Source organism: Chrysemys picta, chromosome 1 (genome assembly GCF_011386835.1).
Source record: "Chrysemys picta bellii isolate R12L10 chromosome 1, ASM1138683v2, whole genome shotgun sequence".
Classification (NCBI taxonomy): Eukaryota; Metazoa; Chordata; order Testudines; family Emydidae; genus Chrysemys; species Chrysemys picta.
The window spans coordinates 326,887,061-326,912,859 of record NC_088791.1 but is presented as its reverse complement, the minus strand read 5'-3'; the positions used below and the strand labels follow the sequence as shown (position 1 = coordinate 326,912,859).

General features: G+C 41.7%; 1 protein-coding gene across 6 annotated transcripts in view; it reads left to right on the top strand.

The window, feature by feature from the left end:
- PIWIL4 (piwi like RNA-mediated gene silencing 4) overlaps positions 1–25,431 on the top strand; it is a 54,010-nt gene extending 28,579 nt beyond the window's left edge. For 4 of the 6 annotated variants that reach the window (XM_024110888.3, XM_065581569.1, XM_065581570.1 and 1 more), the window contains 10 exons: positions 988–1,099; positions 2,172–2,356; positions 5,369–5,441; positions 6,474–6,674; positions 10,047–10,150; positions 12,872–12,942; positions 17,132–17,285; positions 17,652–17,777; positions 23,791–23,938; positions 24,859–25,431. In XM_024110888.3, the coding sequence (XP_023966656.2) occupies positions 988–1,099; positions 2,172–2,356; positions 5,369–5,441; positions 6,474–6,674; positions 10,047–10,150; positions 12,872–12,942; positions 17,132–17,285; positions 17,652–17,777; positions 23,791–23,938; positions 24,859–24,975 (1,291 nt within the window). In that variant the 3' untranslated portion in view covers positions 24,976–25,431. Of the gene's footprint in view, positions 1–987; positions 1,100–2,171; positions 2,357–5,368; positions 5,442–6,473; positions 6,675–10,046; positions 10,151–12,871; positions 12,943–15,919; positions 16,255–17,131; positions 17,286–17,651; positions 17,778–23,790; positions 23,939–24,858 lie in introns of those variants that run through there. The other 2 variants (XM_065581572.1, XM_065581571.1) reach the window with 2 other exon arrangements.
- The last annotated feature ends 368 nt before the right edge of the window (positions 25,432–25,799 follow it).

The following is a 25,799-nucleotide window of genomic DNA, read 5'->3' as shown; positions in this document are numbered from 1 at the left end:
GCTCTGATATTTAATGCTATAATTATTTCTGTATACCTGACCATATATATAACCGCTCTTATTTTACTAGGACACTAGCTCATTTTACCTTTTTTATGCAGTGGAAATTATTTTAATCAGTTTTATTGCTTTACCAACTATTTTTTTAAATAGTGTATTACTTTGTTTTGACTGCCTTTTAGCCAGTCTAATCCTTTAAAAGATATTTGTTTAAATGGGCTCCACTGTATTTAAATACTTAAACTGTGTATTATCAATGTAATATATTGACTAGTGTGGACAGTTGGGGGTGATGAAGGTGAGCGGCAGCAAGGCCTAAATGCTGGAGTGATTCATTGAAGAAAAGAGGAGAATGAGAGAGCTGTAATGGGACACAAGAATAGGATGGCTTGACAGTTGTGAGGGAGAGAGTTAAGGAGAGAAAAGTACAGGTCTTGTACTTGAAATAATTCATTACTTTATTTAAAATGAACAACAAGCTTTGAATTCTGTATTAGAGTTTTAGCAACTACATACACTTACTCTTATGATTTATGATATGAGTAGATCCCCTAGATGGAGTTAAAGTCCATAATTCTTAGTTAGCTGTTGATGGTTTTATATTTACAGTACACTAGGCTGGATAAAATCTAGACAACTTAGTGTATTCTACATACTTAAACATAATGTAGTACTCAGGCCCACTAGTTTAACTAGCTGACATTGATTACTGGTTGTGTTTAGTTTTTTCCTTTATTCAGAAGTTCTGAAACCTTTAGAAATGATCATGTATAGAGCACCCATATTACATTTATTTTATTCTAATGGAATAGCTGGTATTTTTTCCTGTGTGATAGAAATTAAAATGGAAATAGAAACAGATCCTTTGAAAATTTGTTTGCTACTTTACTGACTGACTCTTCACTGGGATTTTCAGTGCTGGTGGGTTTTTTCTTCCTTTTTTTTTTTTTGTTCTTGTCCATAAGATCAAAAAAAATCTTCTTACAGAATCAAAGAGGCTCGTTTAGAGTTGGAGATGTGGGGGCTGCAGCTTGGGTGCCAAGTTTCCCTGACAGGCCGTGTTGTCCCAACTGAAAAAATCCTAATGCAGGAGCAGATAGTGAGTACAGAAACTTTCACTTTAAATTCCATATGTGAATGTCTCTCTAGGCACTCCCAGTGTGCCCAGTAACTGTGGTTTAAAGGTGCCAATATATCTAAGGCTGGGAAACTTACTGAGGGAAAGCCTGCTATTAGAAAACTCCGTTTTATCATTACTCAATAGTTATGGGAGTCAGGTTGGGGCTGTAATTTAGGTGGCTGTAGACCACATTGAGCCCTCAGGCCATACTCTATGCACCCCCCACCTTTGGAATACAGAAATTCATCCCAGCAGTCTGGACTGAGTCTAGGAAATTGGTACTTGCTACTTTACACTTTGTAGCTGAGAATTTACCACAATTCACCCTTGTGTGAATAGTTTCCTTAGCTATAGAAAAAAAATGTCTGCATAGGTCAGTTAGCCATCATTGACATGCTCAGCAACCACCAGCACCTTTAATATGAGGGTGCTGAGCCAGATATGGGACATCTGTTTTGTAAGAAATGATTGTAAAAACCAGCTTTGTGGCTTGATCCAGTAGATGCAGAATGCCCTGAACTCCCTCTGAAATCAGTAGGAGTTAAAGATGCTTAGAAGCTTGCATGATCAAGCCCCAAAGCTAGCTGAGACAGGCTGTCAAGTCGACAGCCTCTTGGGACCCCGGATGGTGGTGTTTGTTAACTTAATACCTGCATATGGTACTTTTTGTATCAGCTCACTTGCTTGCAGAACCATCTCACAGCCAGATTCTCAAACATATTTGGCAGTTGTTTTTAGGTATGATCAATGGAGTAGGGTGAATGCATACTTCATTTAGTAAGATTTTCCCAGTGCATAGAAATAAGTCCTGACATTTGCTCCAAGTGCCAGATCGGACCCTTAAAAGAATTCTGTTTCCACTGTAAACTACTACAGCCTGTCTTTGAAGAGGGCTACTGAATTACCCCTTGAGCTAGGTATAACAGTGTAAGGATGGTCATCAAAAATGACACTTAATATTTTCTGCTGAAGACTGTTTGTCTATGAAGAATCGTCTTCTGACATGATATTTTTCTTTAATTGTTAATTTATTGTTTTTTTCCTTTGGCAGTGTCTGCCAATGAGTGCTGGTGACTGGTCAAAGGATATGCGTAATATGAAGATAATTGGAGTGCAGCCTCTGGACAACTGGTTAATGTTGTGCAGTAACAGAAATGGAGAACTAGCTGAGAACCTTTTGAATTGTCTGAAAAGAGTGGGAGGTCCTATGGGATTTCACATTGAATATCCCAGAATGTGAGATTTCTCAGAGGACTAACCTATATTTGCTTTTCTTTCATCCATCAGTCCTGTGCATTATTACTACCAATAATAATACACCTCTACCCCGATGTAACGTGGTCCTCGGGAGACAAAAAATCTCACCGCGTTATAGGTGAGACCGTGTTATATCGAATTTGCTTTGGCCCCCCCAGTTCCTTGTTCCCTGACTGCCCCCTCCAGAGACCCCTGTCCCTAATCACCCCCAGGACCCTACCCAACCCCCTTACTCCCTAACTGCTCCGACCCATATTCACCCCCCGCACCCTGACAGGCACTCACTGGCAGCGGCGGGAAGCGGAGCGACGTGGCCCCAGCCCACTCCACTTTTCTTGCCCCGGCCCCCAGCCATGTGGCCCCAGCCCACTCCGCTTTTCTTGCCCCGGCCCCCAGCCATGTCGTGGGGGGGGGAGTTGGGGTTGGGGAAAGGTCCCGCACTCACCTGCGGCGGGAAGCAGAGCGCCACAGCTCAGAGCTGCTGGAGTGGAGTGGGCTGGGTCCGGGCTGCTCCGCTTCCACTACTGCCGTTGAGTGCGGGGGGATCCCTTCCCCCAAGCCCCATCCCCCGAGCGACACGGCTGGGGCCGGGGCGAGGGAAGCGGAGTGGGTTGCTCCTGGCCCCCCGCTAATCCCCCGGGCCACTCTGGGACTGCAGGGCCCCAAAATTGCCCCCCCAACAGCTCCTGCCTCCTAGACCCTGGGGGGGGAGAGCCCCTGACCACCCCCGAGACCCTCTGCCCCTTATCTAACCCCTCGACCTCGGCCCAGCACCCTTAACACACTGCTCAGAGCAGCGTGTCAGAGCTTTACCGCGTTGTATGCGAACCCGTGTTATATCAGGTTGCGTTATATAGGGGTAGAGGTGTAACTTGCATTTATGTAGCTCTTTCAACCGGCAATATTCCAAAGTCCTTCACAAAATTAACAAATGAATTATGGCAGCCTCAATCACCTGCTTACCCACTTCTCTCTCAAGAACCACTGCTCTCTCTTATGCTGTCCCCCATGCACATAAAAGTTCCCAGTCAAAATCTGTAAAGCCACCACCTTGTCCTCCAAATCCTTCTTCAAACTCACTTCTTCCATTATGCGTATACTAAACTGCAACCATATCATGGCTAGGCAAATAGTGAGTTGTGGTTACTGCACCTGATTGGCAAGGATTGAGACAAATCCTGTTACATTTGTTGCTCTCTCTTTCCCATCCAAGCTTGCTTGTTTCCCATCTACTTACTGTGTTTTGATTTTTAGGTCTTTGGGGCAATTATTTTCATTTTCTGTATGTTTGCACACTGCCTAGCTCCAATCTGGTCTCTTGGCACTACCACAATATAAATGTTGAATAATAACAATAATAAATAAGTAGTATGTATAAATAATTATGTATGCAAGTAGGCACAATGGAATATAGATTCTAATAGATGAAATGAAATTAAAAAAAAAAGAGGGTGGAATATCTCAGCCACTACTAGAAACAGTCACTTCTGGGACATATAGTAGACCAGCTATTTAACAACTTGCAGCAACATTATGTAACGGAGCCTTAGAGTAGAGGAATACCATATATCCATTTGAAACTACACAAGTGATTTAGGGAAGCAGAATATAAATATTCAAGGACAATAAACTGCAAGACTTGACTTAGGCCATAGGAGCCTTTCCTACATATTTTAAGATATCTAATGCATACTTAGTTTTACAAAAAGTTGCATTTTAATGTAAGCAGCTTTCAACAGACATATCTTACACTATATACCAGGTTATTGCTTAATTTACTAAATCTGCAATTTGAAGGAAAGTAACCTTTTCAGATCCTCATTAAACTACCATCCTGATAAATTAAATATTAATACTTTATATTCTGTAGTAACTTTGGGCCAGATTCTCTCCTATGTCTACTTGGCTCGAGAGTATGGGTCTGTTGGAGCCATGTACAGCTCCCTGATCTTCTGCCTTGTGCAGTTGTCACCCACCTTAGGTTAGAGCAGTATAGGAACTATTTTAACCTAAACCAGCTGGCAGGAGTCTCCAGGGGATCCTTCAACAGTTGAGAATGGTCTGAGTATACCCATGCTCTGGCCATGCCCCTAAACCTGCCCTCTCCCACTCCTTGGCGTGGCCTCCTAGGCCAGGAAGGTAGCATAAAAGCCAGCCATGTCAGTTTGTTTCTAGTTATGAGGTCCATGCCACTGGGAAAATTCTTAGCTGGCCAGCTATGGACAGATTCCAAAGTCTTTCCTGTGGATGGTGATGTGTAATGTGTTCAGATCTGTTTCCTCAATGATTTTATATTCACTTATCTTGTTCTTTTGATATATACATATTTAACTCCTATAGATAGTTGGAGTTATATATGCAAAAATTGAGCATCTCTTGAGAGTGAAACTGAAGGGTGGTTAGACTTCATATGGCATTGTCAGGGTTATTCCTTCAGGAAGCTGGTCCTGTGATATGATGAGTGATTCTATAGGGTGTTAAGTGCACTTCAAGCAGCTGTGAGACCCCCCCTGTTTTTACAAGGAAATAACTAATTCACATTTTTCCTTCACCTTGACTGCACCATAGACTGCTGTCACCATGCTATTTTCATATGTTCTCAGTGAGCTGACTGTCATGCTAGTCCTAAAACCTGTGTTATCCTATATCCCACAAATATGCATTGCCTCTCTTTTGACTTTCTTCACCTCCATGTCAGATTCTGTGGAGTAGGATAATGAACCATCAGCAGCCTCCCAAAAAATCAATGATTTGCCCAACTCTAGTCTCAACACACATGCAGCCTCTTTCAGGCAATGGATGGAGTTTTGAGTATTAGTTTTAGTAGACACATCCTTTGTCACTGGTTACTGATTAATTCCAAACTAATCAAATATGAATAACCTTTTAGTCTTTGTGGAAAATCTGTTCATAATGCTTCTAAAGATGTGCAGTGAACTGACATTTGCAAAGTTAGTGCATGTTTAAATGTCTTTATATGTTTTTGTTCAGACTACAAGTACAAGAAAGCCCAATGGCATTCCTGCGAGCAGTGCAACAGCATGTAAATCCTGAAGTACAGCTGGTGTGTACAAGTTTTTGTTCGTTAAGCGATGCTTTGTGATGCTTTTGATAGGGCTAAGTCCAATCTTCTGATATGCAAGGAAGGTGGAGGGAGAGGAGAGAAAGCATAGAGAGCCTCTTCTCCCTGTGGAATCAGCAGAGCAGAATATCTCTGAGAACACTATCAGTAGCCTGGCTACAGCAGCAGATAATATACCATAACCCCAAAGGTTATGCCTTCCAATTAGGAGGCATGTCTAGCTCAGGACATGCACTGCTTCTTTCCAGAACAGCACTGTCAGAGGATGCTTTTTCAGTTAACAAGTGAGCAGCACTTCTAGCCTGTTTTTGTGGTCTTTCAGTCACAAACACACATGGTTACTTTTTTCACCTCATATACCTTTAATCCTCTGTTTCCTAATAGGGTAGGATGTAGCACAGGTATACAGCCTGGGGGAGTCTTCCAAACAGCTTTCTCCTTCACCCAGCTCACCCTCTAAGATTCTCCCCCCTGCCCCCCCCGTTCCTCCTGATTATATATCCTCCCATTACTAAGCCAATTACTTTATTAGCCCACCAATTGCCACTCAAGTGTCAGTAATCCCCACCAGTAACAGGTTGATTCCAGTTAAGGCTGCCACTTTCTCTGCGCTGCAGCAACCTTGTGACCAGAATTCTGCAACCAGTACTCCTCTCACAGGCACCCTCCCCCATTTGGCAGAATTCTTAGAGAAGGGAACGCATCTGCCAATATCTCTGCTCCCTCGGTTTACACTGGTTGTGGCTGGATTTGGCCTATAGTTAATCAACCAGTAAGTGTAATGTGGTCCATTTAAAAAATGTATACAAGCCTTTATCTGTCAATGTTAGTTTTCCAATCATGAACTCACAAGAGCAAGAGATTTGCAGGAAAAACAAGTTAGACTGGCTTTATAAATTCTTCAGATTTGTGGGGGAAATGTTATGTCTTTTAAGAGGGTGAAATGTATCAAAGTGTAAGGAGAGATCTGCAGAAGTAGAGCACTGACCATTGTTCTCCCCTTCTTCCACTTAGGTAATGTGTATACTGTCTTCCAATCAGAAGGACTGTTATGATTCGATTAAAAAGTTCCTGAGCCTTGACCGACCTGTCCCAAGCCAATGTGTACTAGCACGCACGCTGAACAAGCAGGGCATGATGATGAGTGTCGCCACGAAAATCGCAATGCAGATTATCTGTAAACTCGGAGGGGAGCTATGGGCAGTCGAGATCCCTGTAAGTAATTTGTTTAAAATATTTGTTTTTATTACAGCAAAACTTCTTCAACCATTTATGTTAACTAGTCTTTGGTATGTCAAAAATGCTTAGCTCTAGCTGAAATTGATTTAGCTTGGTATAAGTTGTGCTTTGTTGACATTTTTCATCTGAGGATCTCAGAATACTTCAGCAACAATAATTCATACGAGAAACCACTCCTCAGCATGAGGAATGATTGCCCCAGATTGGGCCCTGTGTTAATGATGCAGGATCCTTACTCTTGATCTGATGACTTCTCAAAATGTTGGTGTATTTAATCCCATCAAAATCATTTTTACATTAAAGTATGTCTCTGTGCATACTCAAAAATCTGAGCACTTCTTGTTTACAATAAAAATTGTTACAAGGTACAGTATTGTGAAACATATCCATGTTTTATGAAGGTATACAAGCAAATGTCCAACTTTAGCATTTCTTTGATCCACATTTCTGGGCAGGAAATCAAGCATTTGTGACCCTAATGGCCCAACCAATGGGGAAAAAAACCTCTAAAATTCTTTAAATAAGCTTTATTTTCATGTTATCATATCAATAGGCTATTTAGTTTGACAGTATTTTTGCAGTGGTGATGAGATTTAAAAGAATAGAATTTAAAGAAATGTAAAGCTTTTCAACAAAAAAGGACGTGTTCTGGGAAGATGTATAGTCTATTGGTTAGAACAGGAGATCATTAGATGTAGCAGTGGTATTACAAATAATACCTGAAGACCCCAAGTAGGATCTGAGTCCCATTGTGCAAGGCACTGTACAAACATAGTAAGACAGCTCTGCCCCCAAACAGTTTTAACTCATATGTCTCATATTAGCCATATTTAACACAGGTATAATAATATTTATGTATCTCACAGAAGTGCAGTGAGGCTTAATAATATTTTTGACCTCTGTGGATCTACTTGTGTAAGTAATAGCTCGCTGATGTAAGGGCTGTACAATCACTCTTGAGGTCCAAACTTGCTTCCATTGAAATCAGCAGCCAAATTTCCACTGACTGAAAAAAGAACACGATTAGGGCCAAAGTTTATATCAAGCAAGTCCTGTCTGGAAATAACAAATTCTAGTGTTAAAATGCCAGTTATTTGATTGTTACTTCTGGTATTTGCATGTCCTTCAACACCTTGTGGCTTCAGACTTGAGGCCAAAAGTGAGATTGAATAGTGATTTCTTAGAAACTTGGTAAAAAGTAAAATAAATGATCACACTACAGAATAATGTTTTCATTCATCAGTAGGAGATTCAGTAAGCAATTAATTCCATATCAAGTTCTGTCATCTCCCCCTGATTTTTAATTGATCATTTTGGGATGCCTCCTGCACATTTTAAAAATACAATGGAACCCCGTTTATCTGATCTAATTGGGACCAGGACCAGATTGGATAATCAAAATTTGGATAATCAGGAGAATGGGCAAAGAGCTTTCTATCTGTTATTTTAAGATGAGGAGTTGCTTTAAAACTAGCTTGACCACTCCCGGAAAAGCATTAAAACATATCCCCCCCCCTCTTATCCACTTAACAGAATATACAAACCCCTAGTTTTTGCAAAGAATGATTTGTTCATTTATTAACAAGAAAACCAATGTGAGTTTTTAACAAGTACAGGTATTGATCATTTTTACATTCTTTCCTTTTAACCCTGAACATTATAGGGACTGTCTACAACAGTGTTTCTGAACCTTTTTGTTGCAGTTGCCCAGGGCTCCACACCACATGGAGGTTCAGATAAACAGAGTTCTTCTGTATTTTTTAAAGTATTCAGAACTCTGCTTTATTTCATATATATTTTATCAATCTAATGTTTAATGGGAAACAGATAATTCTGTTTCATCTTTAATCTTTAGCACTCACTTTAACAAGAAAATTTACTTCATTCATTGATTTTCTTTGTCATTATAAAAACAGCTTGACAGCATGCTGAAATTCAGTTGCCAGAACTAAGTAGAGGAAATGGACTATTTTGTTTTATTTAGTATGATCTTTCACCATGAGACGCCTATGTTCCTTTTGAAATTCTTCCATTTCGTCTGATTTCCCTTCATAAAAGGTGTCAAGATTCCTTACTGAATGAGCAGGGCTTAACTCTATTAGTGCTAGACAATATCCTTACAATGTTCTCTTTTATCTTTTATCATGAACCAAAAAACTCTGCTCATTCTTTATGCCTCTCTGCTATCACTCCAACTTCCCTTCTATGGTTTATTTAATAAGATATAAAAATGTAAACTATGTACCAAATTTTGCCCTGAATTACTCCCCTGCACTCCATGTCTGTTGTGCTCTATATGTGAATTTCACCCTGTATCCCTACTTCTTCTTGAGTTGTATGAGAGTCTGAGCCTCGTAATGAGGTCCTGCTATAATTATAAATAACAGTAAAAATAGGTACACTAACCCAAGTATCTACAGTACTTTTGCAGTCCTTGTATTTGAATCCTCTTGTAATTTAATTAGGTGAGATAGGCATCACACTACAAACATTTTGTGGGGATGAGGATGGGATTTCCATCCCACTTTAGAATGAAACATTCTTCACTTTCATAGTTTGCATAGGTAGAAAAAAGTTAAGTAACACAATCTTATTTTCATAACACACAGTTAAATTTCACCAGTAGTACTGTATGAACTATTTGCTCCCACCTATTACAGAGAGCCTGAGTCCCATCTACAGATGTCCTAAATAGTGGTTATTTCTGACACTTTAATTTAATTCAAAAGATTTGATTCAATTATTCCAAGCTGATAGTGTCTTTTAGCAATCTGTTCCTTCTCAGAATCACCTTGAGTCTTACCACTCCCCCCCCCCCAAGTGGAAAGCACACTATGACCTGACCTTCAATAATAAATACGCATAGCAGCATACATAAAATATTTTTTAATTCTTTAACAGTTTTTCCCCAGTGAGCGAAAGGGAGAAAGAAAGGATCATGTTTTACAGACTCTAGTCATGTTGATGCTCATTGGCATATCATTGTGATGGCATGGTAAAATGATCTATGTAGAATGTGGGTACAAGGTCAGGACCTTACAGAATTAGCAAATCAGGTCTGAAGTGATCCATTAGCATTGGTGTGAATGTGTTTCATCTAAACAGAGTTTAAAATGTCTTTATTTAACAAAATTAAACTTGAGGATTTGAGGGTTTTATTGAAAATAGTGTAGTCTCATCTGACAATACTCTAGCTTTGCTCTGTTGTGTGGCTCTATGCCATACTTATTTTAACTGTTTCAAAAAGTGATTTGGTAAAGCTTTGAAAATCAGTATATTTGAAGTACTGTATATAATTGATAATTCATTGCATCACCAAATTATTCTCAATTTAAATTTATTTCACAGCTAAAATCACTCATGGTGATAGGTATTGATGTCAATAAAGATGCCCTTAACAAGGGAAGTTCAGTAGTTGGATTTGTGGCTAGCACTAATTCAAAAATTACAAGGTAAGCCTTTTATACTACTACTCCTATAATTATGCCTACCTATCTCTGGGGGCTTACTTTCTGTTTTGAGTTCTTTGGACAGAAGGCACTATCACTGACCTGGAAGAAAACATAAAATTATTATTGATTAAAATTTTCAGGTGTCAGATAGGAGGAATGGTAAATAATGAGGAGGGCAGGTCTCTGATACATAGCGATCTGGATCACTTGGTAAGCAGGGCACAATCAATGTATGCCTTTTAATACAGTAAGGTCAGTACAGTAAAGCCAAATGTAAGTTTATATATCTAGCAACAAAGAACATAGACCATACTTATAAGATGTGAGATTATATCTTGGGAAGCAGTGACTGAAAAAGATTTGGGGATTATGGTGTATAATCAGCAAAATTGTGTCATTATCATTCATTCACTTCTGTACATATATACATACTTAATATCCGCCTTCATACTGAGGCAGACTTAGTAAATCACCGCAACAATTTCAAACCAGTATGGTTTAAATATAATTTATTTTAAAAGTCAATAATTTTGTGTTTTTCTTTGCAATCCCTTAAGTACACCAAAGAAAACGAGAGTTTAAAACAAATGTGAAATAACTTCAAATGACTCTTAAATCCATAAAGACTGTAGAAGTCTTAAAAATGGTCATTAAGACACGAGCCTATGCTCATCAGCCATAGATGTTTTACCATCAACTTCAACAGCAGTAAGTTTGTGCCCTTATTCTATCCATCACTCAAACAGTTCCTAATTATTACAGAATAGATGATACTCTCTAAGATCATCTGTTATGAGCCATTTGAGGTGTCTTCCATGTTAAAGACAATATCACGCCCTTGGTCACTAGGCTCACTTCCAGTTAATACTGATTGTAGTTGTATATGTGGATCAAGAGTATCATGTGGGTCTGGGGAACTCTTGGGTTCTGCTCCCACATTGGATGTGCTCACTGGTGCTGGCTTCCTCCTTTCCCTCGGGGTGCTCAACCCCTGCTCAGCCCCAGGCCCCACCTCCACTTCACCCCTCCACCCAAGCCCCTGCCCCACCTCTTTTTATCCCTGCTTTGCCCCAGGTCCGGCCCCCAATCCACCCCTTCCGCAAAGGCCCCACCCTGCCTCTTCCCACCCAGTTCCACCCCTTGCCCCGAGCGCGTCCCAGCCCCGCTCCTCCCCTTCTCTCCCCCAGCACCTCTTGCACACTGCGGAACAGCTGATCGCTGCGGGTGGGAGGCACTGGGAGGGATGGGGGTGCTGGCTGCCAGTAGATGCTAAGCACCCACTAATTTTTTTTTCCGTGGGTGCTCTAGGGCTGGATAGGATGTAAAATTCAGCTGCATGTATTATTGAAAGGCAAGAGCATTTTTTGCAATAATATGGGTGTTAACCCTGGTGTCTTTGCTGAATTAGGTAATTACATTCTGCCTACTAAATTGGATATAGTATTCTTTTCACTTTCTGTCTTAGTATTAAACAGCTGCCTTTTTTCGCCCCAAAGATAGATTAAGTGACTCCTGTATATGACTTGAATAGTATTTAGTGGAGTGCTTTAGGATAAAAGGTGCTATATAAATATAAAATAATGTTTATTATTTATGAGTTCAGAACTTTTTGGAGTTTGGACCTGGTATAATGATAGTGAATTCATTGCAAATCCTTAATTCATACAGTGTCAGGGCAAGTGTTTGTTAATACAGTATTCGGTCTGTAGACTCTTCAGAAGATAGAATGGTGGCAATTTAATTTCACTGTTGTGATATAGAGTCAATGTTAGAAAAATAAATTTCTTTGCATTCAGAAGTCTGTATAAACTTAAATATTGTGATGGTTTACGTGTTTGGGGGTATATTCAGCAACCAACACAAACTTAATTTTTTCAAAGTAAAGCTATTTTTTTACAGTAATCCAGTAAGGATGTATTTTTAAACCATTGAAACCACACAGCATTATTTATGAAGAACTCTAGAATTAAACAAACATTGTAACCAAAGTGAGCTATTTTATTAGTGCATGATAGTGTCTTCACAATCCTGAACCTGGAAAGACTTGTTGGCAGCCCTGATGGGGTTCATTATAAGCTGTCATGATATGGTTGGTCAACTTCTCAGTGCTGAATGGATGTTAATGTTCCCTTCATATATGTTCAGTTCAGTTCTTTGGTGTACCCCCTCCTTCTGCATATTATAATAATAATTAGCATTTACATAGAACCTTCCATCTGAGAATCTGAAAGTGCCTCACAAATATAGTCTATTCATCTTACAACACCCCAGTTAGAGATGTAAGCATTTTACAGAGAAGAAAGAAAAGCAAGAGGTTGAAGCTCAAGTTTTCAAAAGTGGCCTCTAATTTCAGATTCCTCAGTGTTTTGGGTGGCCAACTTTAGACACCAACTAGCTAATTTTCAGAGCTGTTGAACACTTAATCTACCAATGGAGTCAGTGTGAGCTAACTAGACATCAAGTTTGAAAAATGTAGCTCATAAATCCTGGGGAATAAGGCAGGTCTGACCTGTTCTACTGCATTGCTCAGGATCTAGATTTCATATTCTCCTAAGCTATCCCTACTTTAAAGAGTCCTCCCTTTATTGGTAGTTTCAGGTGATGGCTGTATGATTTATGAGACGCGCAGCCAATAGTAAAGGAAACTTGGTATTAAAGTAATGCAGAACTCAGAAGAACACTATTGTAGTGGTTGCCTAGTAACTTACTACTTATTTTTAGGTGGTTCTCTCGCTGCATCCTTCAGAATACAGGGACTGATATCGCAGATTGTTTAAAAGTCTGCATGAAAGGTATAATGTCATGTATCTTTTAAAGTTAGAGCAATACAGTTTATAGGTTGATTATTGGCTATTTCCCAATGTATTGTTTGCATTACATTCTAATCTCCTGTGTAAATGAATTTCACAATGCATCAGAACCTGTAGTATTATAGAAACTATTATTATTACAGAAATTGGCTACCCAGACTAGTTTTAAAACCAGATGCACAACATTATTACACCAATTACTCTGTATTTTGTAAATTCTTACATTCTTTCATTGGTTCTTTTAATAATAAGTTAGGGCTTTAACTTGTAAATCCTTAGTCACAGGAATAGTCCTTATTCATTATACGGAATACTACTCCCATGTCCTCACTTTGTAAGCTCCTTGGGGCAGGAACGTTGACTTATTATGTATTTGTAAAGAGTAAGGCTCACCAAGTGTGCTATCTAAATATATAATCAAAATTACATGGCAATATGTAGTAAGAAACCTTGAAAATGTCACTCATCCAGCGTGATTAGGACTCTTTTCTACTTCTTCAACATCTGTAGAATCTAAACTCTACCAAAAAACAAAACAAAAAACCACCCCAACCCCTTTCTAGCTCTTGTGAAGAAAACCTCCCAAGAAGCAAGTGTGCTCTTCCCAAGGCTTACATCTACACTATGCACCACTTTTGGCAGCATGCAGGGTATGTGTAGCTTCGCTGCAGTATGTGTCAACTCAGTAAAATGCTCTGGCATTGCCAAAAGGTGTCAGTAGCTCCCCCACCAGAGTCTTTTCCTGCAGCAGGGAAAGGCTCAGGCACTGGGTCAGTAGATGGCTAAAAATAGCAGTATAGACAGGGAGGCATGGCTTGGGCGAGCAGAGCCATGTAAGGTATGTACTTGGTTACATAGCCAACCCTCCCCCCCCCTCCCCCGATGTATATTTACTTGCCTAAGCCATGTCTCACCATCAACACTGCAATGTAAGATCAACATTTTAATTTAATTTTCAATGAAGCTTCTTAAACATTTTGAAAACCTTGTTTATTTTACAATACAACACTAGTTTAGTTATATAACATATAGACTTCTAGAGAGAGACCTTCTAAAAAACATTAAAATGAAGACTCGGCACACCACTTCTGAAAGGTTGCCGATCCCTGGTCTAGCAGAATCTTTGCTCCTCACGTCCCCTGCCCCCTTCCCCCATAGAAGAGCCCTCTGTAGCAGTAACAGGCAAGGAGCCCGCTGCTATTGGTCTTCAGGCTGGCTTGGATCACCCTGCTCCTTATTCTGATGCTGCTGCTCTATTTTTGGGATGGCTGGGGTCAGGTACAGGAGGAGGGAAATCTCACTCTCTGCCATTCCAGCACAGGACTCTGTTTTATTTTGAGTTAAGGAATTGGTGCCTAGCAGATGTAAAGAAAAAGATCCAAATTCAGATATGTGACTTTTGTCCAACTCTTCATCATGTAAATTACATCAGTTTATTTACAGTATATACACCCATTTCCAGTGTGCAACTTGCATCTTTGATTTTGGCCTCTGGAGACTTATATCCTGATCCAAAGTGCATTAACATCAGTGGGAATGTTTCCATTTACTGTGGTAGGCTTTGGCCCATAATTTGCATATTTCAAGTATATTATAAATAGGGCTATAAAGTGATAAAAAATTAATCTTGATTAATTGCGTTGTTAATAATAATAGAATACCATTTATTTAAATATTTTTGGATGTTTTCTACATTTTCAAATATATTGATTTCAATTACAACACAGAATACAAATATTTGCACTGCTAAAAACAGTTCTTTTCAATTCACCTAATACAAGTACTGAAGTGCAATCTGTTTATCATGAAAGTTGAACTTACAAATGTAGAATTATGTACCGAAAAACTGCATTCAAAAATAAAACTATGTAGAACTTTAGAGCCTACAAGTCCACTCAGTCCTACTTCTTGTTCAACCAATCACTCAGACAAACAAGTTTGTTTACATTTGCGGGAGATAATGCTGCCTGCTTCTTGTTTTCAGTGTTACCTGAAAGAGAACAGGCATTCGCATTGCACTGTTGTAGCTGGTGTCGCAAGATATTTAGGTGCTAGATGCGCTAAAGATTCGTATGTCCCTTCATGTTTCAACCACCATTCCAGAGGATATGCATCCATGCTGATGACGAGTTCTGCTTGATAACGATCCAAAGCAGTGCATACCGTTGCATGTTCATTTTCATCATCTGAGTCAGATGCCATCAGCAGAAAGTTGATTTTCTTTTTTGGTGGTTCAGTTTCTATAGTTTCCACATGGGAGTGCTGCTCTTTTAAGACTTCTCAAAGCATGTTCCACATTTCATCCCTCTCAGATTTTGGAAGGCACTTGAGATTCTTAAACCTTGGGTTGAGTGCTGAAGCTATTGTTAGAAATCTCACATTGGTATCTTTGCGTTTTGTCAAAGCAGTGAAAGTGTTCTTAAAATGAACAACGTGCTGGGTCATCATCCGAGACTGCTATAACATGAACTATACGGCAGAATGTGGGTAAAACCACAGAGCAGGGGACATACAATTCTCACCCAAGGAGTTCAGTCACAAATTTAATTCATTATTTTTCTAACGAACGTCATCAGCATGGAAGCATGTCCTCTGGAACGGTGGTCGAAGCATGAAGGGGCATATGAATATTTAGCATATCTGGCACAAAAACCTTGCAATTCCAGCTACAAAAGTGCCAAGCGAACACCTGTTCTCAGTTTCAGGTGACATTGTAAATAAGAAGTGGGTAGCATTATCTCCCGTAAATGTAAACAAACCTGTTTGTCTTAGCGATCAGCTGAATAAGAAGTAGGACTATGTGGACTTGTAGGATCTGAAGTTTTACATTGTTTAGTTTTTGAGTGCAGTTAAATAACAAAAAAAATCTACATTTGTAAGTTGTACTTTCACAATAAAGAGATTGCACTACAGTACTTGTATGAGGTGAATTGAAAAATACTATTTCTTTTGTTCACAGGCGTCGACTTTCCAGAGTGCTGGGGGATGCTTGACTCCTGGCTCTGCTCCAGTCCCCGCCCCCACTCCACTTCTTCCCTCAAGGCCCCATCCCTGCCCCACCTCTTCCTGCCCCCGCTCTGCCTCTTCCTTCCCCCGAGCGCGCCATGTCCTCGCTACTCCCTCCTCCCCCCGCATCTCCCTAGCCTCCTGCATGCCACGAAACAGCGGGCAGGAGGCGCGGGGAGGGTGGGGGAGGTGCTGATCCACGGGACCCACCAGCGGGCAGGAGGCACTGGGGGATGGGGAGGAGCTGATAGGGGGGCTACTGGTGGGTCCTAAGCACCCACAATATTTTCCCCATGGGTACTCCAGCCCCGGAGCACCCATGGAGTCGGCACCTATGCTTTTGTTTATCTTTTTTACAGTGCAAATGTTTGTAATAAAAAATAATAATATAAAGTGAGCACTGTACACTTTGTAGTCTGTATTGTAATTGAAATCAATATATTTGAAAATGTATAAAAACATCCAAAATATTTAATACATTTCAATTGGTATTGTTTAACAGTGCAATTAAAACTGATTAATAGTGATTCATTTTTTGTGTTAATTGCGTAGTTAACTGCAATTAATTGACAGCCCTAATTATAAATTGTGTCCAGTTTTAAATAGATCTAAGATGGATGTGTGTTTGTAGTATACGTTTATGATATACACAGAAATATATAGTGTTCTGCATTAGGTAGTTTGTATTTACAGAATCTTAAATACAAGCATGTGTAGTTTTCTTTGGTACTTGGAATAGATAAAAACTGTGTTTAGCTTTTGGTAAATCATGAACATTTGATGGAGCCAACTATCTATAAAATACAGGAAATCACAATAAAAAGATATAATCAATTTATTTGAGTCATTAACACCAGGAATGAATTTGTACTAGAAGTTTCATAACATAATATGTTGTATATTAATGCATTAAAAATATTCAAGTGAAAGAAAAATGCATCAGAGAACTTGCTGTTACTATTAATAGCACATACAGTACAGTACACATTTTAGCAGAGAGGAGATTTATTACCTCTAGAGCCAGAGCTAGTATTATTTTTATGACACAATCAAAAAAAATGATTGCATATTGTTACAAAAGAAAACAAGACTATTAATATTAAATTAGGTTGAAAAGAAATAAACCCTGATCACTCTCTCCTTACTGATGCGGTATGTAATATAGGCGCTATCAGCAAGTGGCAGAAGTATAATTGTGAGTTGCCTGCGCGCATCATAGTATACCGTGATGGTGTTGCAGATGGCCAGCTGAAGATGGTGGTGGATTATGAGGTCCCCCAACTACTTAGTGTCCTCATAGAATTAACTACTAATTACAGGTAACTAGAATTTCTTCTCTCCCCCTCCATGTTGGAGAAATCAAAGCAAATTCAATGCACTTGTATCTATTATGTCATTTCCTATAGAATATATCTGAAAACATAAAATTCTGGCTGACATTGCTGATTTCCAAAGAGACTGAGGACTTACAGACACTATCATGTAACTTGATATGTTCTTTCAGGTCTCAGACATAATCCATTGTTTATATGCTTTATAAAAAGACAAGTAGAACATTCTGAATGAGATATGGCAACATAATTCAAGCCATCTGCCTGTTTCTATTCTTAGTCCTTTTATAACTAGGAAAGAGGTAATATGAAATCATTTATTATACCTACTTTATATTTGTCCTTTGTTTCAAGTCCCAAAGTGTCAGTGATTGTGGTCAGGAAGAGATGCATTCCTCGATTCTTCGCAGAGGCAAACAGAAGCCTGCAAAACCCACCTGTTGGCACTATTGTTGACACAGAGGCTACTCGTCCTGAATGGCAAGTATACTTGCGTCAAACCGAAAGAACCTGCTGTCTCCTTCATAGAGTACAATTTGAATATCAGATTAAGGGAGTATAATGTTATTAAGCAGGAGTCTTCTAAAACTTCAGGTTAGAAAGGCACCCTGAAATTTTTTCAGCTCTCCTAATTCAACAACCATACAGTATAATTTGTTTGAAGGAGCAAATATATCTGTTTTCAGATATGCTTGTAGAATTTCTTCAGCAAACACAATTCATTGTACGTTTAATCCCTGTACAAAAATTCTGATTTTGAAACTCCTATTAAAAGTGAAATATACAGTGTTCTGCGTTGAATTACACTAACCAAATTGAAAAAGTACATAAGCTGCATTAATTTTTTAAAATGACAGTTATAGTATACAAAATGTACGTATCAATATAATCCATTCATCTTTACATTGTATTTTAAAAGATAAATCCTCAAAAAAAAAAAAAAAAACCCACAGAGAAAATACAACTTTAAGATTCTCATGGGAGTCCGATTTGCCCGTGCATTACTCCAGGTTTATGTTGATGTAATTCCATTGATTTCATTGGCATGAAGCTAGAGTAATGCATGGGTGAATCAGACCCATATGAGAATCCTAAAGTTTATTTTCTCTGTTATACTGGTTATAGGTATTAATATTAATGTAACTAGCCAAAGATGCTACATTAATAGACATTGATAAAGAGATGACAGACTCAGAAACCTAACAAGGAAAAAGGTCTGCATTTTGATGTCCTTTTCAAACCCATTTCAGCCAAGTTTTTAAGCTCGACCTTGTCTACACTACAGAGTTTTGTCGACAAAAGTTATGTCGACACTCAAAAAGCGTGATAATAAAAATCGGTATTGCATGTTCACACTACTCTCCATCTGTCGTCAGGCACTAGCATTGACTGTAAGAATTGCATTGTGGGTATCTATGCCACTGTTCAGCTCGACACCTTCTGCCACTAAGTCTTGTGGGAAGGTGGAGTGGATCGCAGCGCATTTTGGGACTGGGCTCAACATCCCATGATGCATTGTTTTCCATCCCAGCATTCTATGGGCTTCCAGCTTTCTTTCATGGCATTTTTCAACAGCCCTTGTTCGCTGTGCACCCTAGCATGTGTGTGTGAAGGGTTGGATCCCACACTGCTATCCTATGCTCTGATAACTGTCATTAAAACATTGTGGATGGCAGTGCAGTTAATCATGAAGTTCCTAACGGAACAGGACTCCCAGTTGCCTCACCTGCTGTGTGATATGGATAGGAGCAACTTAGATTTCTGTTGGCATTCACGGAACAGCTGCACATGGTGGACCATTGTTTCTGGGCTCGGGAAACAAGCAGGGAGTGGTGGGATCATATTGTCATACCGGTCTGGGATGACGAACAGTGGCTACAGAACTTTCGGATGCAGAAAGCCACCTTCTTGGAACTGTGTGCAGAGCTCACCCCAGCACAGCGGCACTAGGACATCGGACCCAGAGTTGCCCTATCAGTAGAGAAGCATGTGGCGATCGCAGTGTGGAAGCTGGTGACTCCAGCCTGCTACTGGTCAGTCGTGAATCCGTTTGGAGTCAGAAGGTCGACCGTTGGTGCTGCGTTAACGCAAGTGTGCAGGGCCATTAACTGCATCCTGCTATGAAGGACCCTGACTTGGGGAAATGGGTGTGAAATAGTGGACAGCTTTGCAGAAATGGATTTCCCTAACTGTAGAGGGGCAATAGATGGCACACATGCCAATTTTGGCACCAGACCACCTTGCAACAGAGTACATTAATAGGAAGGGGTACTTCTCCATGGTGTTGCAGGTGCTTGTGGATCACTGTGGGTGTTTCACTGACATAAACGCGGAGTGGTCCAGGAAGGTACATGTCCATTCCAAGACCCACCCACCTACCCTTCTGTTGGAGCCAGACGGCAAGAAGGAACTGAAGAGGTACCAGGTTGTCAGGGCCCTATTTGTGGCGCCATGAAAGTGCAATTCCAGAGGGCGCTTGGACCAACCCGACGGGTGCCGCTAGGGGAAAAACCTTCCAGCAACTGTGTCCGTGGCACGCACACACCTGCTTGGACTGGACATGAGCAACACATCTTGAAGAACAACAGTTACAAAAAGGTAGGTAACCGTTTTTTCTGCCATACTGATTAGCTGCACAGGAAATGTTGAGCACACAAACACAGCATGCCTTCTACATTTCTGTACCCTGAACTCACCTCATGCATCTTCAGGAACACCCGCCTGTACAGAAAGCTGCAAGTGGGGACTTTCTTTCTGGACCAGAAGATTATAGTGGGGGATGTTGAAATGCTCATAGTGATCCTGGGAGACCTGGCGTACCTCTTGGCTCATGAAACCTTACACAGGAAACCTGGATAGCAGTAAGGAGCGGTTCAACAACCGGCTGAGTAGGTGCTGGATGACCGTGGAATGTGCCTTTGGCAGATTAGAGGCGCGCTGGCGATGCCTTTGTGGCAGGTTAGACCTCAATGTGGATAATAATCCCATGGTCACAGCTGCGTGTTGTATGTTGCGTAATATTTGGGAAGCTAAGGGTGAAAGGTGTGCTCAGGGGTGGAGTGCTGAGGCAGACTGCCTGGCTGCTGATTTTGAGCAGCCAGATACCAGGGCTATCGGGGGGGGGGGGGTGGCAATTCGAATCAGGGAGGCTTTGAGGCAACACTTTGAAAATTAGAACCAGTAATGTATATCCCTGTGCTCGGTACAGCAGTGTTACATTACATCTAGTTTTCCTAGGAAGCAATTGTGAATTTTGGGGCCTTAAATTCCAGTAAGCAAATGATTAAACTGCCGGTATATATCTTGGTGTACACACACACACACACACTGTGTGTGTGTGTGTAAAAGAAGGTACCAGGGAAGGGCAGACTTTCAGAGCTGTGCATAGGTCCAGCTATCATTCTGAAAGTTGCCCAAGGGGGTGGAGTGAATGGGAAACAGAGAAGTCTCAGAAAGCGGAAAGGATTGAGAGAGTGGAGTTGGGGGACATGGAAAAGAGTTCTGAATGTGCTGCACGGGAGGGTGGGCACGCATCTGCTCAGTATGCAGCATTATTAAGGACTTCCGCATCTGCATTTGCTCCTCCATGACTTTAATCATCTGCACAGTAATGTCCTTAACTAACTTCTGATTTTATTTTCTGTCCTGCCTTTTGCTTCCCTCCATTCCTGGCATTCCCTTTTCTCTGCATTGGAGAATTGCAGTACCTCCCCAAACATGTCGTCTTTGCTCTGTCTCGTGTGCTTTATCATCTGGCCGACATGCTCTGCGAGAGTGTAGAGGGTGCCCCTGAAGCCACATCTGTAGAAGCATAAGAAACAATATACAGAAGCGTGATTGTTAAGTTCACACACAGCATTGAAACATTTCAGTAAAATGCACCTCCGGTAACAACAATCACTTTCTCACTGACCCTTGGCAAGCACACGTCTTGGCAAGCACCCCAAGCATGGTGAGTGTTGGCTGGGGGATAGGGGTAAGTGTTCTACACAGGAACACAGCACTGAGGCCAGTACCGAGATCAGGGCCGGTGCCGAGCCTGGCACCAAAACTGAGGAACCAGCACAGGCCGGACCCTGCAAGCTGGAGGAACAGAAGGGCCCTGTACCAGCCCGGGCATCATCTTCACCCCTGATGAAGTGGTGGCAGGGACATTGATGACATCAGCTTCAGTGGACAGCAGGCCTCACCAGGAGCTGTTGAGGAGAGTGGCCCAGAATCTGGGACTCCAGGTGGAGGAGGTGACTGAGGCAACGAACCCTATGGTGGACATTTTGACACAAGGGCCCTTTGAGGGTGACTTGCTGCTCATAAAGACCGTTCAGACCACTACCATGACATTGTGGCTGACGCCCGCCTCTCTACTTCCCAGGACTAAAGGGATAGAGCGAAAATACTTTGTGCCATCAAAGGGGTACAAATACCTCTTTACCCCCACTCATCCTGGGTCAATGGTGATAGCAGCTGCAAATGAATGGGAGAAGCAGGGGCAGCAAGGTCCAACACCCAAAAGTAAGGATGTGAAGAAGCTGGACCTCTTTGGTAGAAAGGTTTATTCTACTGGAGGGCTCAGCTTCGCATTGCAAACTAGCAAGTGATCCTTAATCGCTATAATTTCAACTACACAAAGCACAACCGCTTAGCAGGCGTGTGCTCTCCTGCTTCTTGCTTGCTGCAGAGCAACTGCTGAGACTAACTAGACACCTCCAGAGTGGTGAACAGTTCCTGGCTGCCTGCCCCACTGGGCAACTCCACCATGGGCTCCAAATCATCATCTATCTCCACCTCTTTATCAATGACTTTGTCCTCCAGGTTAAGTCCTCCTGTCACCTCCAGGCCCGCCCAAGTATCCATGGAGCTCTTGGTGGTGGCACCGGGGTCGCCTCTGAGGATAGTGTTCAGCTCCTTATGGAACCAACAGGTCTTGGGTGCAGCACTAGAGCGACCGTTTGCCTCCCTCACCTTCTGGTTCGCCTGCCTCAGCTCTCTTGTCTTTGCTCTGCACTGCACCATGTCCCGGTCATACCCCTTTTCGTACAAGCCTCAAGAAATCTACCCATAGGTATCGAAATTCCTATGGCTGAAGTGCAGCTGGGACTGTACAGCCTCCTCTCCCTCTCCCCAAATACTGAGCAGATCCAGCAGCTCCTCAGCTAAGTTCCCTCTTAGCTGTGTGGCTGTGCAGCTGCCTATTAAGCCCTGCACGAGGACTTGGGGCTGCAGCGGGGAGAGATGCTTCTCCCCCAGCGTGGACCTGTGGTGGCAGGGAGAAGCACCGCTCCCCACCGGCCCCAGTGTAGACTTGCAGCAGCGGGGAGAGGAGGGGTGCTTCTCCCCCGGGTCCCAGCACAAGCCTGCTGCGGCGGGGAGAGGCGTCCCTCTCCACCGGCCCCAGCACAGACCTGCTGCGGTGTGGGGAGAGGAGAACCTCCCTTGGCCCAGCCCAGGCCAGTCAGAGTTACGGGGGAGAGGAGCCCCGGGCCAGCCCCACCGGAGCTGCCACAGCTAGCAAGAGGTGCCTCTCCCCTGTGGCAAGAGAGGGCTGGGGGGAGCCTGCACCTCAAACCCCTCAGCCCCAGCCCCACCCCAGAGCCCACACTCCAGCCCTCTGTCCCAGCTCTGAGCCCCCTCCGAAACCCTCGGCCCCACCCCCACCAAATGAATTTTATGTGCACCAATATGAAGGTGATGTGTTATACATGGATGTAAAAAAAATTAGAGGGAACACTGCTCCTTAGTAGTCCAGCAGGAGAGCATTTGATGCGTGGGGTTGCCATGGTCACCTGGGATGATGCAATGAGACCTCTCCACATTGAGCAAATAGGAAATGGAATTTCAAAAATTCCCAGGCTTTAAAGGGGAGGGGCGGGGGATGGTTGTTTGAAATCTGCTGCCCTCCAGCCAGGTAAACTGCTGACCACAGCAGTCAGGATGGGCATTGTGGGACACCTCCCGGAGGCCAATTAAAGCAATAAAAATCAAGTGCGGTGTCTACACTGGCACTTTGTCAACAAAACTTTTGCGCAAAAAGCCTTGTCTCTCTCATCTGGATGGTTTTGTTTTGTCGACAAAACAAGGCATATTTGCCACCAAAAGTTGCATTATAGTGGTTTTGCCTCCACTTTTTAGTAGACAAAAGCTGCCTTTTGTCGGTAAAACTCTGCAGTGTAGACAAGGCCAGGGCCCTGTCTAGATAAACAGAGGAGGATCAGATTCTCATTTACACTAAGGCCCCTTTACATTGCAAGACTGCTGTACAGGGGCCTTAGTGGAAATATGAATCTAGCCCAGAGAACCTTAATCTGATTGCAGCATAGTAAATCCACTAACTTCAGTAGAGTTACTCCTGATTTACAGCAGCAAAGTGAGATCACAGGCCCTTAAATGATAAAGAACCACCTTTCATTTGAACTAATAGGCAATATCAGTGAGGGTAAACTGTCAAGTGCACATAAGCTAATGCTATTTTCCCCCCCCCCCCCAAATTCTTTAGGTATGACTTTTACCTAATCAGCCAATTAGCACGTCAGGGAACTGTCAATCCCACATACTATAATGTTGTGTATGATAACAGTGGATTAAAACCAGATCACATGCAGCGCCTCACGTACAAGATGTGCCACCTGTACTACAACTGGCCAGTGAGTAAATAGTCACATACAATCTTCATTAAAAGTAGTGTAATTTTTCCAGCTGGTTTTAAATCACACATAGTTTCACATTTGATTATTCAGTGCAGTTATTACAGTACTGCTGTTATAAAAAGGGTAGGACTGCAACTCCCAATCGTAGCCACCCTGCTGCTGTTATGATGGGAGGTATAGATTACTTGTGCCTCCAGATGCTGGGGTAGGGGGCACAATGTAAAGGGGAAGACATGCGACTGCCCCATATGTCTCTTCTACCCAGCAACCCTTTCGTACTGCGCCGAGCTTGGGGCTGCCACGCTCCCCACCAGTTATCTGTGGGGAGGGCTCTGTCTTTCTCCTGCTATGCACTCCATTTCAAGGTTGAGATATTTTGGGTATGTCTACACTGCACTCAAGATATGCAATTGCAGTACATGTTGGTGTACCAGAACTAGCTTTAATTGAGGTAGCTCACTAAAAATAGCAGTGTAGCCACAGCAGCCCAGGCTAGCCCCCTGAGTATGTACTCGGGATCCTCAGTGGGATTATACTTGTCTTGATGAGGGAGTGGGAAGAGGAGAGCTGAAGGTGTGAATCCTTCCCTTCAGCAGGCATTTAAGAAATTGAATGCAGATGCAGTCTAAAATAAAGTGGCGGGGGGGGAGGGGGGAAATGGCCTACCTCTCCAGTAGGTATATCCTTTGAATAAAGGGGATGGTGTTTTCATTGTGCAGGAGTGCCCTCTATCGGCTAAATTTCATCAGTACAAACTTGGGCAATTCCTGCCTACCATTGGCCAGGAAAGGAATTCTGGGATTATATTATGTATGGAAATGGCACTTGGGATCTTAAAAATAGTTTGCTTTTTTCAGCAGAAAGCAGCAATACAGGCTGGGAATGTCAGTCTTACTCATTTGATGTTTGTTTCATAGGGTCTAATCAGAGTGCCAGCGCCCTGTCAGTATGCCCACAAGCTGACCTTCCTGGTGGGTCAGAGCATTCACAGAGAGCCAAGCCTGGAACTAGCTGACAAGCTTTTCTATTTGTGAGGAGAATAATAATAAATCACGAAGACAACTTTAAGAAATACTAACATGGCCAAATCTGGATATGGTCTCATGGCTACCAGCATAGTGTAGCTCAAACTCAGTCTTGTATTTGAAGGAAAACATTTAGTTTTAGACATAAAGAGAAATATCTATTCTCTGAATGAAGAGAACAGAGCATCCTGAGCAGTAGAAGGGATTAAGGTACTTTACTTCAGTTAGCCCCAATAGGAGACTTGGAGCATACTCCCAAGTAACATTTGAAAATGTAGGGGTATGTGATAGAAATGTTGTTGATATAAATACACTGTACAGCTGATTATTCTGTAAGCATATCATTGCCATTTAATTTCCAAAATGTTTTGGAGGGTTACTATTTCCTTCAAAGACTCTTTTAGAAAACTGTTTGGATAAGGTTGACATTTTAACAAATAAAGTTTTATTCTGTTTGCATTTTAAGATTTTTGATAATTAGTTAGAATATATACCAAACTTTCTTTTAGGCTCACTCTGCTATTGATAGACAATCCTTTTAAAAAAAAAAAAAAAAGCCCAGTGTTGCACGGATGTTTTGCAAATTAACAAATCACAGTAAACAAAATGTAGGAACAGACACCTTGTTATACATACATATTAGCTAGGAGGTATTACTAAATGGTTTAGAATTCAGTTAATTGAAAAAATTGGTTTGGAGGAGTCTCTTTTTTTTAGTTTGATTTTTAAATAGTGTAGGTGCCTCACTGCACTAGCTAGATAATAGCCCTACTTTGTGAGTTTTTCATTCAAGGATCTGGGTTCAACAGCCAAATTGTGTCTTAGCAACCCAG